This window comes from Leiobunum rupestre, chromosome 11 (genome assembly GCF_980474605.1).
Source record: "Leiobunum rupestre chromosome 11, qqLeiRupe1.1.hap1, whole genome shotgun sequence".
NCBI lineage: Eukaryota > Metazoa > Arthropoda > Arachnida > Opiliones > Sclerosomatidae > Leiobunum > Leiobunum rupestre.
Window position 1 is genome coordinate 51154388 of NC_143394.1, and position 15252 is coordinate 51169639.

Sequence of the window (15252 nt, forward strand, 5' to 3'; positions counted from 1 at the left end):
AATCTTATACATCTTCCTCACAATGGCATTTAAATATTACTTATAATAAGTAAATATGAAAACAAAACTAAAAGTTCAAGTAAATCTTAACACTTTCATTAAATAAAAATCCAAAAACGTTGAAGTGGTTCATGTGAAAAACTCCAGCAAAAACCTATGGGAATTCTGCGAGCTTGGATCGGATGGATCCTGTAAAAATCCTCTGAGCTTCTACTATTTTTAACCGCCATGCTATGGCGCTAGCGGCTTGCCGTAGTCAATTAATGGCCGCTGATTGGCTGAAGCTTAAGCAAAGACTATATAATCATTAGTCGTTGCTACAAAATTACTTGGCGTCAGGTTCTCCCGTAGACGGGAGCATTCTAGGTAGGAGTATAAGATTTCTATGGAACACATCTTTCGTAAGAGATATATTATACACTTCAGCTTCCACCCATCAAGTTATATTGTCATTTAAATTTATAGTAACTTACGGGATAATTTCCTAAATCATTTGACATAAATCTTTTGACTAACTAGTTCACATCGGCCACATCATATTTCAAAACTACCGCCCAAAAATGGTGCTTTATGTCGTACCCCCAAAATGTAATTCCTCTTGGAAACCTCTACATTGATTAGGAGTTTTACCTCTGCCGTAGAATTGTCAGCAGTTGGGGTTATGAGTAGAGTCAGAGAACCATTACCCCAACTCCACAATTTCGGTGCCATATGTAGTTGGAGAAATGAGCAGTTGGAGAAATGAACAGTTGGAGAAATGAGCAGTTGGAGAAATGATAAGTTGGAGAAATGAACCCCACCCTTCTTTTCTACCTCTATCGCCATAAGCTATCGGCGTTCAGCGCCACGCTCATTTTTATATTGGTTTCAATGAAAAAACTATTCTAAAAATAATTTTCCTCTAGGAGGCGCTCAACGCCGAGAGATATCATAGAAATTTCAACGAATGGGTTGGCCTCTATTGCGCGAGTGTCAAAGTTGGCCATAGCCCCGGTGTACATGTTACATGTACGACAACAATGAAACTTTATAACAATCCTGTAATCCCAGGCGCAAGGGAGGCAGAGTTTGTGGAAGGCCGTGTGAGGACGACTACCAATCCCCCAACGGTTGGTCGGGATACTTCCGCCACGGGTGTCCCCACCCATGTCCGCACGTATCCCTCCGTTGGCGTGGCCGTTACACATATCTCACCCTGAACCAAAGATAATATAATTACGTACCCTAGATTCGAAATCACGGCGTTTCTCTATAGCGCGTTTTCTCTTGAGGCTTTTACTGAGTTCGCGCCGGAAGTTCGGAAAAATCGGGCTCCATAGCAGGGTGGGAAATTAGGAATTTCAAGAGATAACCCAAGATTATATTACTCACCTTTAGTTTTCTTTCGTTTAGAAACATTTTTTGAGCTACAGGCATGATACATTATTGTTTTAAAACAATATAACGCAAAAATATCTGGTATCTTGAAAACCGCGAGTCAAAAACCACGGCGCAATTTTCACTAAAACTTTACGTTTTAACTATATGTCGGTAGCCCTGCCAGCTCCATGGAGGCAGTTTTTTCCGACTTCCGCCGAGAACTCAGTAAGAGCCTGCGTTACGATCAAGGAGCATGATTTCTAATCTATGGTACGTATAGTTATATCATGGACTAATTAGTCCATGGTTATATTATCTTTGATAGAACAGAAAAGGCGCGAATTTAATAATTGAATTTGAAGCTCTTTCAGTCAAGGCGTAGAAAGGCCGAATAACAATAATTTTAATTGTCATTTTTGAAATAAAGCTGAAATGGATGTCAAGGATGAAAATGTTGAAGCAATAATTAAATCATATGAAAGGTATACATTTAATTAATGTATTTCAATATTATTAATTTCTAATAAAAATGGGTCTTTATTTTTTAAGTACTCTTCAGAAGTACAGATTAAGAAATACTCCAGCTTTAATGTCCGATGTACGTAAGATAGCAAAACTTACCACATCTGAAAATGAGATTGGAGATATAATTTTTATGTACTCTAGAACTTATGTACGGAAATAGTGCAGTCTTCTATTTTTGATTTTCTGAAGAAAATTGTCATTGATAACCAATTGATTTTGGTTTACATTAAGGAGGTAATTTGGCAATCAAGTTATTAAATTTGTTTGGTTCATATCAGAAATTAATTTTCAGAGCAAAAGTTCAACGCCATTAAGTGTCAAATACTGTCAGGAATCTGAGGGTTTTATGAAAGAGAAGAATCTTGATGAGTCTAAGATAGATTTTATAGGCCAACCATTGGAAGCTCCATTCAATTTGTCAGAACTTCAAAAAACGATAAGTTCCGAATCCGAGACATTTCAGTTGATGAATAGAAATAGTGGAACACTGCAAAACCCTTATAATCCATTACCTACAGCATTTGCCCGCACAGCTGTTAGTGTATTTTCAGCCACCATTCTAAATATGGAACCTCTAAAGTGCAATGTTCCATTCTTTTGTGCTCTTTGTGATGGAAATGATAAGGACAAAACCGAAATGTTGGGCGTGAAAAAAATATCCAAGAATGAAATTATGACTTTTTCTGTTACAAGTGTGGAAGGCACGGTTGGTAAAGAATTACCAACTTTAGCTCTGCTCAAAAGCCCAGAATATTGTTACTACCCTAAAAAAAATGCAACTGTTAGTAAGATCAAAAGTATATAAGATCTCTCAAAAGAATGATCCATCTATTTAATAAAAATGAAACATGGACTTTCACTGGCTTATGCCTGTTGTTAATGGGCTTAATTTTCCCGACAAATTGCCTACACCACATCACGAGTATCACTCTACCTGATGTAAAATGTTAAAATTACACTTTGTAAAAATAATTTACTTGTATACATTTTTTATTTCCAAACATACATAAAAAGTTTGGGCTAACTTTGAAAAGTACATGTTTCATAGGAATAACATAAGCAGTTGAGAGAAATGAATACTACTCACGAAGAGATATATTATATACTTCTGTTATGTTTTCAACAACATCATGTTACTGTCTTTTTTTAAATTAAATCATGTTTTTCTAGGTAATAGAAAAATTGTCGGCAACTTACGATTTTAGTTACGGTTTAAACAATCTCTCTATTAAATGTTTTTGGAATGAAGGAAATGAAATCCTAAATCCACCCTCAAATGACGCTGATTGTCATATGGTAACAAAAGTTATCATACTGGTATTAAAAAAGGCAAGATCATATAGTTTGTTTTATTAACTTTCAGAGAGTTAAAATGGTTTTAGGGCAGAAATCGGGGCCCCTCCAAATTCTCTACAAGCAGTTGTCATTCTTAGAAACTATCACTAAAGCCTTGGAAACCAATGTAATGGAGTGGCCAATCGAATCTGAAGTGGAAGCAATGTCTAAGATTCGAGATCTAATAAGATGTACAATTGACACATTTTTATTGGAATTTCTTGTAATTCTTATTTTTTATTAGCTACAAATGAAAGTCACAATAAATTTGGACAACAGGAACATATTCCTCCATCACTCGAGGAAGTTGACTTCTGTATCGAACAAATTATCATATCAGACAAGTTTATTGGAGATTTTACAGCCCAGTTATGGGATGCTCTTTTATGTAAGCAATTAAATTGTGAACTAACAAATTTTCTGAAAAAATTAAAAACTAAATTTTACTGTAGATTGTAAATCATTAAAAGAATTGGAAGAAGGACTGTCAACAGTGTGCAAGTCTATTCGTAGAGGAGAACTTCATCCCCAAGTATGACAATAATCAAATTATTACGTTTTATAAGTGTGTCAGTTTCCTGTCTTCCACGTGTTATATTTTACTTAAAGGCGTTTCTACATGACCACATTTTTGGTGAATTTTGAACTAAGCCATTAAGTCTAATAATACATGATCTTTGGCTCATTGTCATAATGGGTGCATGATAATTGGTTTCTCTTTTTGGTATGAAGTTAGCTCGGTCCATAGCTATCAATATAATTACTCGCAATAACTGACACCTTTAAGGGGAAATAATTAGATTTATGATATAATGGTGTGCGGAGTGATTAGCACTTTCGCTTTGCAGCCAGAGGAGTTTGGTTGGATCCCAGCTTGTGGCACTGGGTGAAAACGCAGAAAAACTCCTGCGTTGAGTTTGCTAGTTCTTTCCCCACTGGTTAAAGGTATTTTCCTCTGAGCTCTTTAGTTTCCTCTTCCATAATAACATGGTGACGTTAATGGTAATAGTGAGTGTAGGGAGCTGTTGGCTCACAGGGCATTAAGGACCCTCCTATGCATTAAAACCAAGTCACCTGCAATTATGCATTAATGGCTATAAGTCACTTGATGATTTAGGCCTAAGGTGGTGCCTTGGGTATTAGCCTAGCTGATTATTATTATTATTATTATTATTAATAATCTCTTTCATATAATATTCCTCCCCCACTACAATATAACACAATTTATCAGCTTAAGCGAAGTAACATGACGAAACTAGCAATTTGGATTCGTAAAATTAATGAAGGCATTTCTGAACCCATTAATCTTAATGGTTTAAATGCTTTAGCAATGTTAGCAGAGATTGGAATTACTAAACTTTGGGATGATTACTACGCAGCTTATCTAGGTATTTCTTGGTTTTCCTGTTCTTTTTTACTAATTATGTTTAATTTACTTTAAATAGGAATATTTTAATATTTAGGACTTGCTACCACTGATTTGTTGAAAGAATATTTTACTACTTCCAACTTGGGTTTTTCTCAATCAGTTGATTCTTTAATTAAAATTCACTATGCTCTGGAGTTTGTTGTTTTGTGCCAAAACAACCTTCGCCTTGAAATTTCTCACCTTAATAATTTAGCTAGGAGAATTCTGAAAGAAATTACTAGTTGCAATTACAAGGATGGTGATGAAATAGTTTTGCCATTTTCGGTGATATCCATTTTATCGATTATAAAAAGGTTTGTAATTTTTAGTTAAAGCTGTTCATGTGCAAATTATATAACTTTTACAAACCAATTTAGTTGCTATGGTTGTAAAAAGTTTTTGTTAGCTGGATTTTTGATTGTTTAATTTTATACGATTTGAGAGTTTTGGTGTTCAACAAACTTTTTTTTAATAATAGGCAATCGAAACAAATGGTAACGCAATTGGAATTATTGGGACATTTTAGGATTTATGTTGTTGAATGTAGCCATCATCTCTTTATCTTGAGTCTAAAATAGTTTAATCAGTGCTATCAACCATGCTTTATGAAATGTACTGACAAGGAGATGACCCGAGGTGTTACTCACCGATTTTGTTCAAACTCCGGTATTTAGTAGACCTTCATGTAACTTAAAATTTCCCCAAGGAAAAAATTTCAATGGGCTTCCCTTTTGCCATGGCAACCGAAAATGTTTTTGACAACTAAATCTAAACTTTTCTTTATGGGATTTAACATGGGAAAATCTTAAAATAAATTACCCTTGGGGCCAGAGGTGAGGTGGTCTGGTTTACCCACGGGTCTAAGACCAATTCTGGTACCGGCGCGGGGATGTACTGCCTTAATAATAACTATGGTAAGCCTAGGGGAATACGCTACCGCTTTCCAAGCAGAAATTTCTGCTATCTGCTTCTGTGCCGACTATTGTCTGGAAAAGAAGCATCGTGGGAAGGTTATCCAAATCTACACGGATAGTCAGGCCACTCTTAACCAGTATAGTATCACTTCTAATTTGGTTCTTAGCTGCTTAGATCTTCTTTCTGATCTTGGGATGCACAATAAAGGGTCATAAAGGGCATCACGGGAACGAAAAGGCTGACTCCTTGGCCCGGGAGTGTGCAAGAGCTTGGTTTAGTGAGCCTGAACCTGCTCTACCCATCCCCCGTGGCCTGGTACGCAGCCTGGTCTCCAAGTATATGTCGGATCTTCAACCCAAGCTTTGGCTTGAGATGGATGGTCAAAGGCATTCCAAGGAGTTTATCCCTGGCCCGTCCAGGCAGAGAGCAAAAGAGCTACTCTCGTTCTCTAAGACAAATATAAGGTTGGTAACTGGCCTACTAACAGGCCATTGCCAACTTAACAGACACTTAAATCTTATTGGTGTTAGTGATGACCCAATTTGTAGGGCTTATCTAGCCGAGGAGGAAACTGCCTCTCACATTCTTTGTAGATGTGACTATTATGCGGCTCAAAGGTTTGAGCATCTTGGTGTGCATCGGTTGGAGACGCATGACTTCTTCAACATCCCGGCCAAACAGATTCTTAACTTTGTGTCGGAAATAGGACTTTTTACCTAAAGTCACAGGTTGGGGGTTGCACAATGGACCTAAGGTCGAAGTGCACGGCTTTCCAGCCCTTTCAATAATAATAATAATACATGAAGGTCTACTAAATCTCTGAGTTTGAACAAAATTGGTGAGTAACACCTCGGGTCATCTCCTTGTGAGTTGGCTTATCTTTTTGTCACCTTAAGCTAACTTTAAACTATGAAAAATGTTTTAGATCTCCTCCTGAAACATGGGAATTTGACCGAACTGTCACTGAGGAAGGAGGATTTGTTTTTCGTACCATTTTTCAGTTATCCCGTGCCATATATCAAACATTTGACAGTATTAGAGCAGACAATACAGACATTTTCTTATCAGGTAAAAGCTTTTCTTAAATTATATAATTCTAATGTTGACCTATATTTATTTAAGGGTTTAAGCATAAGTAGTGTAAGTCACAACTTATATGACACCGAAAGGTTTCCTTAATGAGTGTGTTGTAGAGTGATTGTGTAAAATTACTGCTAAGTTAGTGTGTTGGCTAAACGGATTTGAGTTTCAAATTCGACCAAAACTTCCATCATTAATGAGGCGAGTGAATAATATCAATTTTTATGTTCCCAGGCAATAATTCATGATTTTGCCGAAGAAAGCATTATATTTACTTTTGAAAGCATTTAAATTTTCATCCATGGTTGATCCTTTAAAAGGCCGTCATTAGGAGACAGTTCCAAAGACTAGTAACAATTTGCGAAGAGTTGTCAATCCTTAGTCAATTTATAATTTATTCCGCCATTGGTGGAACAATTATTATTTAAAAACTTAGCGATGGTGGTAAGTGTCATACTTAAGTGGTATGTTACTTATGGTCTTATGGTTCTGATCTGATGGTTACTAAACTCCACTTTAGTAAACCTTTTGAGGTCAACTTCATTAGCCGTGCGGAGTGGAGTCACTTGACCCTCGGTACCAGAGGAGAGATAGTCTGGTTCACTGATGGGTCTAAGACCCACTATGGCACTGGTGCGGGGATGTATTGCCTTACTAATAATTTTGGCTTTTATGAAAGCCTAGGGATACACACTAGTGTATTTCAGGCTGAAATTTTTGCCATTTGCTCCTGTGTTGCTTACTGTTTACATCAGGGGTATCATGGGAAGGTTATCCAGATTTATTCAGATAGCCAGGCTGCTCTTAGAGCTCTCAGCCAGTATAGTATTCTTTCTAAACTGGTTTTTAGCTGCCATCTGAACAGACATTTAACTCTCATTGGGGTCAGTGATGACCCTATTTGCAGAGCTTGTCTAGCTGAGGAGGAAACCGCCTCACATGTACTCTGTAGCTGCGATTACTATGCAGCCCAGAGGTTTGAGCATTTGGGTATGCATCGGTTGGAGACGTATGACGTCTCTAATATCACGGCCGGGCAGATTTTAAGCTTTATGTTGGTGATAGGACTTATTTAAGTCACCCAGTTTGGGGATGCACAATGGACCTCAGGTCGAGGTGTTTGCCTTTCCACCCCCACTCAATAATAATGGTCTTAGAATTATCGTTGTTTTTTTTCCCCATGTAGCAAATCTGTTCAGATACAAATTTAAAAAAAATTATTTCCTAACAAATAGATGCTATAGCATGCGATAGAGACCTCCAGTGGCGGAATTTGGAATCACCGAGTGAGAGGTACAGTCGTGGTGACAAAAATCTTTTCCCATACTGTACCTTGCACTCGGTGATTCCAAATTCCGCCACTGGAGGCAAGGATCTTATATGTTAGAAGGATAGGTAGCCCTCCGGCCAGCCCGTGTTTTCAAAACGCCGGCAGCGCCGTCGATATTAAGAGAGCCACTAAACATGGGACGTCTTGTTTCTATTCCCTCAAGGACAAATTTTGGCGGTGCTTTCTCCATGTTTTGTCCTTGACGAAATCTAAAGACGGAATCTCTATCACGCATGACCCACCGACGGCGCTGCCATTTTTCGTCCCTCGCCTCATATCCTTCTAACATATAGGATCCTTGCTGGAGGTCTCTATCGCATGCAATAGCATCTATTGGCTTACTGTTTTCTATGACAAAAGCGCCATGTATCACGCCGATTTTTATATAATCCTGGAACATTTTGAGTTGTACTCTTGCCCCTTCAATCTAGCTTAGTCAGGGAATTTGAAAATGTTTCCAAAAGGTCAGGGAAATTGAAAATGATTAAAAATGGTCAGGGAATAGTCAGAGAATTTTAAAATGGTCTAAAAAGTAAGGGCATTTTAAAAGGACCCCAAAAAGAATCAGGCAAATAAATATTTTAAAGATATATTAAAAATACATAATATATTTCAAGATTTTACCCCCAAAATATTCATTTATCCTACAAAAATGATCAGTGAAAATTTGGAAATGTCAGGGAATTTAATTAAGGAAATTTTGTACGAACCCTGTTATGATACAAACGCCAAAAGTCGGAATTTATATTTTTTCCGTATTATTCGGTCAAGAATGTATTTATTTATATTTAGGTAGAATGATTATGTTGCGACAATCGCCGGGCACGTTGAACGCCTTTCCCCCCCCCCCCCTGTCTCGCGCGGGGGGAAAGACAAAACGTCACCGGCGTTTGATTACCATCGCGTTAGGTGACGTAAATTTTAAGCAGCCAATGAAATACCGGGACTATTCGTTTCATTTTAAACGGAGGAGCGTACTGGGGGGACCGACGGGTGGATTGAGAGAAAGGCTAAAAACCGTCTCGACATAGACATTCTCCCTAGGTATAAATAAATACATTCTTGATTCGGTATAATACAGAAAGTGGTAACCGATATCATATATATTTTAATTCTTAAAAATATTTCAATAGGTGGCCCAAATCAGAACGAAAATGTGAAATATCACGGCAGAGTAATTAATTGCACTACCAACAGTGTAAATTAAATTTAACCAGAAGCATATTTTACGTGTTCTCAAAGTTGTATTTAATCTATTTTGTATAAACTTAATTTGTAAAGCTCTGTAATAAAAATTAAAGCATACTTTGTAAGTCCCAAAATAATAGTTTTACCCGAGCTCACGTATAGAGGGGTACGTTCACATTTAAAGAGCTGCAATTCAAGCAGGAAAAGTTATCATTCCGGTTGATAAAATTTGCATTCCCATTCCATTTCTGTTCAAATATTTTCAATGATAAATATTTCTACCGCGACTTTGCTGAAGATGACGCCACAAGCTCTAGCTAACACGTGCATGCGCCGTTATTAAATGAAAATCCCCATAGCGTTGCGTAACGCCATCTTCAGCATAATCGGAGTAGCAATCTTCCTCATTATACTTTTCCTATTTTTAGATAATTTATCAATCTTTACCAGTTGCAATGACGCGTTTTGATAAAGATAACAATCGAAAACTACAAAGTTAGAGAAGAATTTCCTACAATATTAAGGTAAGTTTGAGCCAAACAATTTTCATTCATATTAGAAATCGTCGCTCGCTCAGCCAATTATTAAATAAACTCTTTTAAAATAAAAGATTTTCACTTCATTAGTATTTGAAACCTATTTTTCCTTTATTTTCCAAAACCTCACCTATAAGATAATTAACGGACTAAGCATTAACAACCAAAGAGTAATTTTAACTCGGAAGAACAATCCATGACCACTCTTTATTAATAACCCCTGTGCATTAAATTATAAAGCGCTCTATAACAACCTAAGTGTAAATTTAACCAAAATGAGCGTTATATCAACAACCCTGTACAAAAACTCAATCACACTGACCCTTAACATAATCAGGACATTAATCCTTAACAACCGAAGAGTAACTTTACCACAAAAAGTATCAGTCACTGTTGAAGTTTTTAACAGCAACACTGAGCAGAGCGCAGATACCGAAATGAATCCAGTGACTTCAGTTAAAAGTAATGAACGGTTTATTTACAACTTGGTTAAAATATATATACATTACAATTAATGAAAAGATGGTAGTACCATGGAAGAAGTAGAGAAGGAACGGCGGCCAGAATAGGAAAACCTGTACCGAAAATGTTGTTGTCTTCCCTCATTTCAACCCCCTTTCGGTTAGGGCACTCCGTCCTTAATGCGCATTATTCGACGCGCACTGCGTCACGAGGCGGAGTCTGGTCAGCTGTAAACATTACAATATATCTTCCGCGTGTTTGTGTTGAGCTTCACAAGGCGCAAAGGCCTAATTTATTTACATTTTTTTAAAATAGTCTTAAGTTTAGCTTATGAATAATTATGTACAATGGTATATATATCATATTATATTATACTTATATATATATATATATATATATATATCATAACCATTATAATTAAAAGTTAAATCAGCAATATAATTTGCCCTAACCTACTTAAGCCTTACACATGAAAAAATATCCGTTAAAATTTTAAAAACAGTACGCAGTAATAATAATAATAATCAGCTAGGCTAATACCCAAGGCACCACCTTAGGCCTAAGTCGCCAAGCGACTTTTCGAAGCCTTTAGATGGCGAAACAAATAAGTTGTACCTTACTAAAGAGCATTGAATACGGACATTCAGCCCAATAATATAAGGTAGGATGCGCGTGAGGGTTGCGCCTTCGAAACTTGATGCCGGGTAAAAGTATGGGGGGAATGAACAAAAAGGGGAATTTCTAAAGCTTTTTGCGACAGGTTTTGTAACATGACGCCGCCGTTCCTTCTCTACTTCTTCCTTGGTAGTACAACATAAAACTGACTAGTAAGAGCGGACTAGTATTGTTGAGTGGCGGTAACAGCTATACGCATGTTAGTTTTATATAGGGGAAGTCTTATCTCTTAAAATATAACGGAAAGATAAGACTTGTTACAAAAAAAAGCTTCATTGTTTTTTATTTCTTCAACAGTCACCCTGCCAATTAGGAAGAATCATTGAATCACCCTGTCCAGTAGGCAGGGCCGGATTAAGTAGGACGCATTTACTAAAATTACTCCGGAATAAATTTTGTGAAAAGCAAATGATTAATGTTTTGTACTTTTATTTTTTTCGAACCCTCTTGGTGCCCCTTGTAGGCTGGGTGCCCTAGGCCCAGGCCTATTCGGCCTATTGGTTATTCCGGCCCTGCCAGTAGGAAGAATATTTCATTCCCCCTGCCAATTAGGAAGAATATTTGAATCAGGGTACCCTGTCCATTAGGAAGAATATTTGAATCACCTTGTCCATTAGGAAGAATATTTGAATCACCTTGTCCATTAGGAAGAATATTTGAATCACCTTGTCCATTAGGAAGAATATTTGAATCACCTTGTCCATTAGGAAGAATATTTGAATCACCTTGTCCATTAGGAAGAATATTTGAATCACCTTGTCCATTAGGTAGAATATTTGAATCACCCTGCCAATTAGGAAGAATATGTGAATTACCCTGTCCATTAGGAAGAATATTTGCATCACCCTGCCAATTAGGAATAATATTTGAATCACCCTGTCCATTAGGAAGAGTATTTGAATCACCCTGTCCATACGGAATAATATTTAATTCCCCCCTGTCCATTTGGAAGAATATTTAATTCCCTCTGTCCATTAGGAAGAATATTTGAATAACCCTGTCCACTAGGAAGAATATTTCATTCCCCCGGCCAATTAGGAAGAATATTTGAATCACCCTGCCAATTAGGAAGAATATTTGAATCACCCTGCCAATTAGGAAGAATCATTGAATCACCCTGTCCAGTAGGCAGGGCCGGATTAAGTAGGACGCATTTACTAAAATTACTCCGGAATAAAGTTTGTGAAAAGCAAATGATTAATGTTTTGTACTTTTATTTTTTTCGAACCCTCTTGGTGCCCCTTGTAGGCTGGGTGCCCTAGGCCCAGGCCTATTCGGCCTATTGGTTATTCCGGCCCTGCCAGTAGGAAGAATATTTCATTCCCCCTGCCAATTAGGAAGAATATTTGAATCAGGGTACCCTGTCCATTAGGAAGAATATTTGAATCACCTTGTCCATTAGGAAGAATATTTGAATCACCTTGTCCATTAGGAAGAATATTTGAATCACCTTGTCCATTAGGAAGAATATTTGAATCACCTTGTCCATTAGGAAGAATATTTGAATCACCTTGTCCATTAGGAAGAATATTTGAATCACCTTGTCCATTAGGAAGAATATTTGAATCACCTTGTCCATTAGGAAGAATATTTGAATCACCTTGTCCATTAGGTAGAATATTTGAATCACCCTGCCAATTAGGAAGAATATGTGAATTACCCTGTCCATTAGGAAGAATATTTGCATCACCCTGCCAATTAGGAATAATATTTGAATCACCCTGTCCATTAGGAAGAGTATTTGAATCACCCTGTCCATACGGAAGAATATTTAATTCCCCCCTGTCCATTTGGAAGAATATTTAATTCCCTCTGTCCATTAGGAAGAATATTTGAATAACCCTGTCCACTAGGAAGAATATTTCATTCCCCCTGCCAATTAGGAAGAATATTTGAATCACCCTGCCAATTAGGAAGAATATTTGAATCACCCTGCCAATTAGGAAGAATATTTGAATCACCCTGCCAATTAGGAAGATTATTTGAATCACCCTGCCAATTAGGAAGAATATTTGAATCACCCTGCCAATTAGGAAGAATATTTGAATCACCCTGCCAATTAGGAAGAATATTTGAATCACCCTGCCAATTAGGAAGAATATTTAATTCCCCCCTGTCCATTAGGAAGAATATTTAATTCCCTCTGTCCATTAGGAAGACTATTTGAATCACCCTGTCCATTAGGAGGAGTATTTGAATCACCCTGTCCATTAGGAAGAATATTTGAATCACCCTGTCCATTAGGTAGAATATTTGCATCACCCTGCCAATTAGGAATAATATTTGAATCACCCTGTCCATTAGGAAGAGTATTTGAATCACCCTGTCCATACGGAAGAATATTTAATTCCCCCCTGTCCATTTGGAAGAATATTTAATTCCCTCTGTCCATTAGGAAGAATATTTGAATAACCCTGTCCACTAGGAAGAATATTTCATTCCCCCTGCCAATTAGGAAGAATATTTGAATCACCCTGCCAATTAGGAAGAATATTTGAATCACCCTGCCAATTAGGAAGAATATTTGAATCACACTGCCAATTAGGAAGAATATTTGAATCACCCTGCCAATTAGGAAGAATATTTGAATCACCCTGCCAATTAGGAAGAATATTTGAATCACCCTGCCAATTAGGAAGAATATTTAATTCCCCCCTGTCCATTAGGAAGAATATTTAATTCCCTCTGTCCATTAGGAAGACTATTTGAATCACCCTGTCCATTAGGAGGAGTATTTCAATCACCCTGTCCATTAGGAAGAATATTTGAATCACCCTGTCCATTAGGTAGAATATTTGAATCACCCTGTCCATTAGGTAGAATATTTGAATCACCCTGCCAATTAGGAAGAGTATTTGAATCACCCTGCCAATTAGGAAGAATATTTGAATCACCCTGCCAATTAGGAAGAATATTTAATTCCCCGCTGTCCATTAGGAAGAATATTTAATTCCCCGCTGTCCATTAGGAAGAATATTTAATTCCCCCTGCCCATTAGGAAGAATATTTAATTCCCCCTGCCCATTAGGAAGAATATTTCAATAGAGTAGTATTGCTCTGTAGCTTTGGGCTATGACCGCCATTTTGAGGGCAGATTTTTATCTATAGGAACAAGCGTGGGTGTCGTCGACATACGTCACGCCAATATTATTATCAGAACCTAAAAATAATTTTTACCAAAAGCTGCAGTTTCTAAACAACAAAGTGCATTAACAACAATACCAATCACGTTATCATTCTTCCAATGAAAAATCAATTTTTATTGACAAAACACCAAAAGTAATACCTCAGTAATTAAGAGTATAAAAATAAATTACAACACATTCCCAATTAACACTTCCATAGGAAAAAGGACCAAAAGTAACACCGCATTAAAGTAATATGGTTACAAACTTCCAATGGAAAAGAATAGTTCAAATACGCAGTAAACGCCAATAATAGTGAAATGGCGTTAGAGATGTTAGTTTGCTAAATCACAAAACTGGAGCTGACATAGTTGACCAAGATTGCGAAAATAGAATTAGGCCAGCAAATTCCCGATTAATGTATCACTCTTCTAACCCCTATCAGTTGACAGTTGGAGAGTTATGTACAACACGGATAAATAATGAAAATTGATACTGACCAACGTCCAATCCCTAGCGATTGATGCGCTATTCACCGTCCTAACCCTTTTGGAGAGCTATGGGAATCGATGCGAAAAAAAATCTAAGGGTGGCGAAGGTGAGGACATCGATTGGTGTATCATTTACCCTTCTAGCCCTATCGGTTGAGAAGTGTAGTAGAGTACCGCGAACTCACAAATATGTGTACTCAAAAAGGTCCGGGACCACCTTCATCGAAATCAATATTGGACTATCGAAAGTCGGTAATGCTCTATCGATTGACTTATCATTTACCATATTAACCGTAAATGTTGAAAAGTTACGCCTTGAACAGCGCACCACAAAAAGGTAAAAAATCACACTAAAGTGCCCTCAATCGCCGATATTAAATTGGGCTATCAAGGGTCAGTCACGCACTGTCGATAGATGTATCATTTATTACTTCACCACAAACGGTTCGAGAGTAATTAGTGTTCGGAATAGTTTATTCATTATCCACAAATTTTCCGATTTATTTAAAAAAACGTTGGTAAAACGAATATCATTTTAACTTATTTAATGTTTTTTTACGCAACCAAGCATTAATTTGAATAAAGTGGTATTTATTTAAATAATTGTTTGTTTTATTTAAATAATAGGTTTATTCACCTTCGATTATTTAAACATTTTACAATTTTTATTCAACCATTGGTTATTTAAATAAATATTATTGAAATATAGCCGAGCTTATTTTATTCATGGATAAAAATTAATCGACTGCCGAACACTAAGAGTAATCGCACGAACGGCGGACCCTGGCGTCATTTGCGTAAGAAAGGGGTAATTTGTGGATAA

At 37.0% G+C, this 15252-nt stretch overlaps 1 protein-coding gene across 1 annotated transcript; it reads left to right on the top strand.

Annotated features, from left to right (window-relative positions):
- The first annotated feature begins 1749 nt into the window (after positions 1-1749).
- Positions 1750-9258, top strand: Zwilch (zwilch kinetochore protein). The gene is made up of 12 exons (XM_090162861.1): positions 1750-1841; positions 1909-1957; positions 2026-2118; positions 2177-2665; positions 3055-3180; positions 3248-3410; positions 3464-3607; positions 3672-3751; positions 4451-4607; positions 4683-4941; positions 6468-6610; positions 9086-9258. Exons 1-12 carry the CDS (start codon positions 1792-1794, stop codon positions 9157-9159), a joined length of 1827 nt encoding a protein of 608 aa, XP_090018987.1. The 5' UTR covers positions 1750-1791; the 3' UTR covers positions 9160-9258.
- The last annotated feature ends 5994 nt before the right edge of the window (positions 9259-15252 follow it).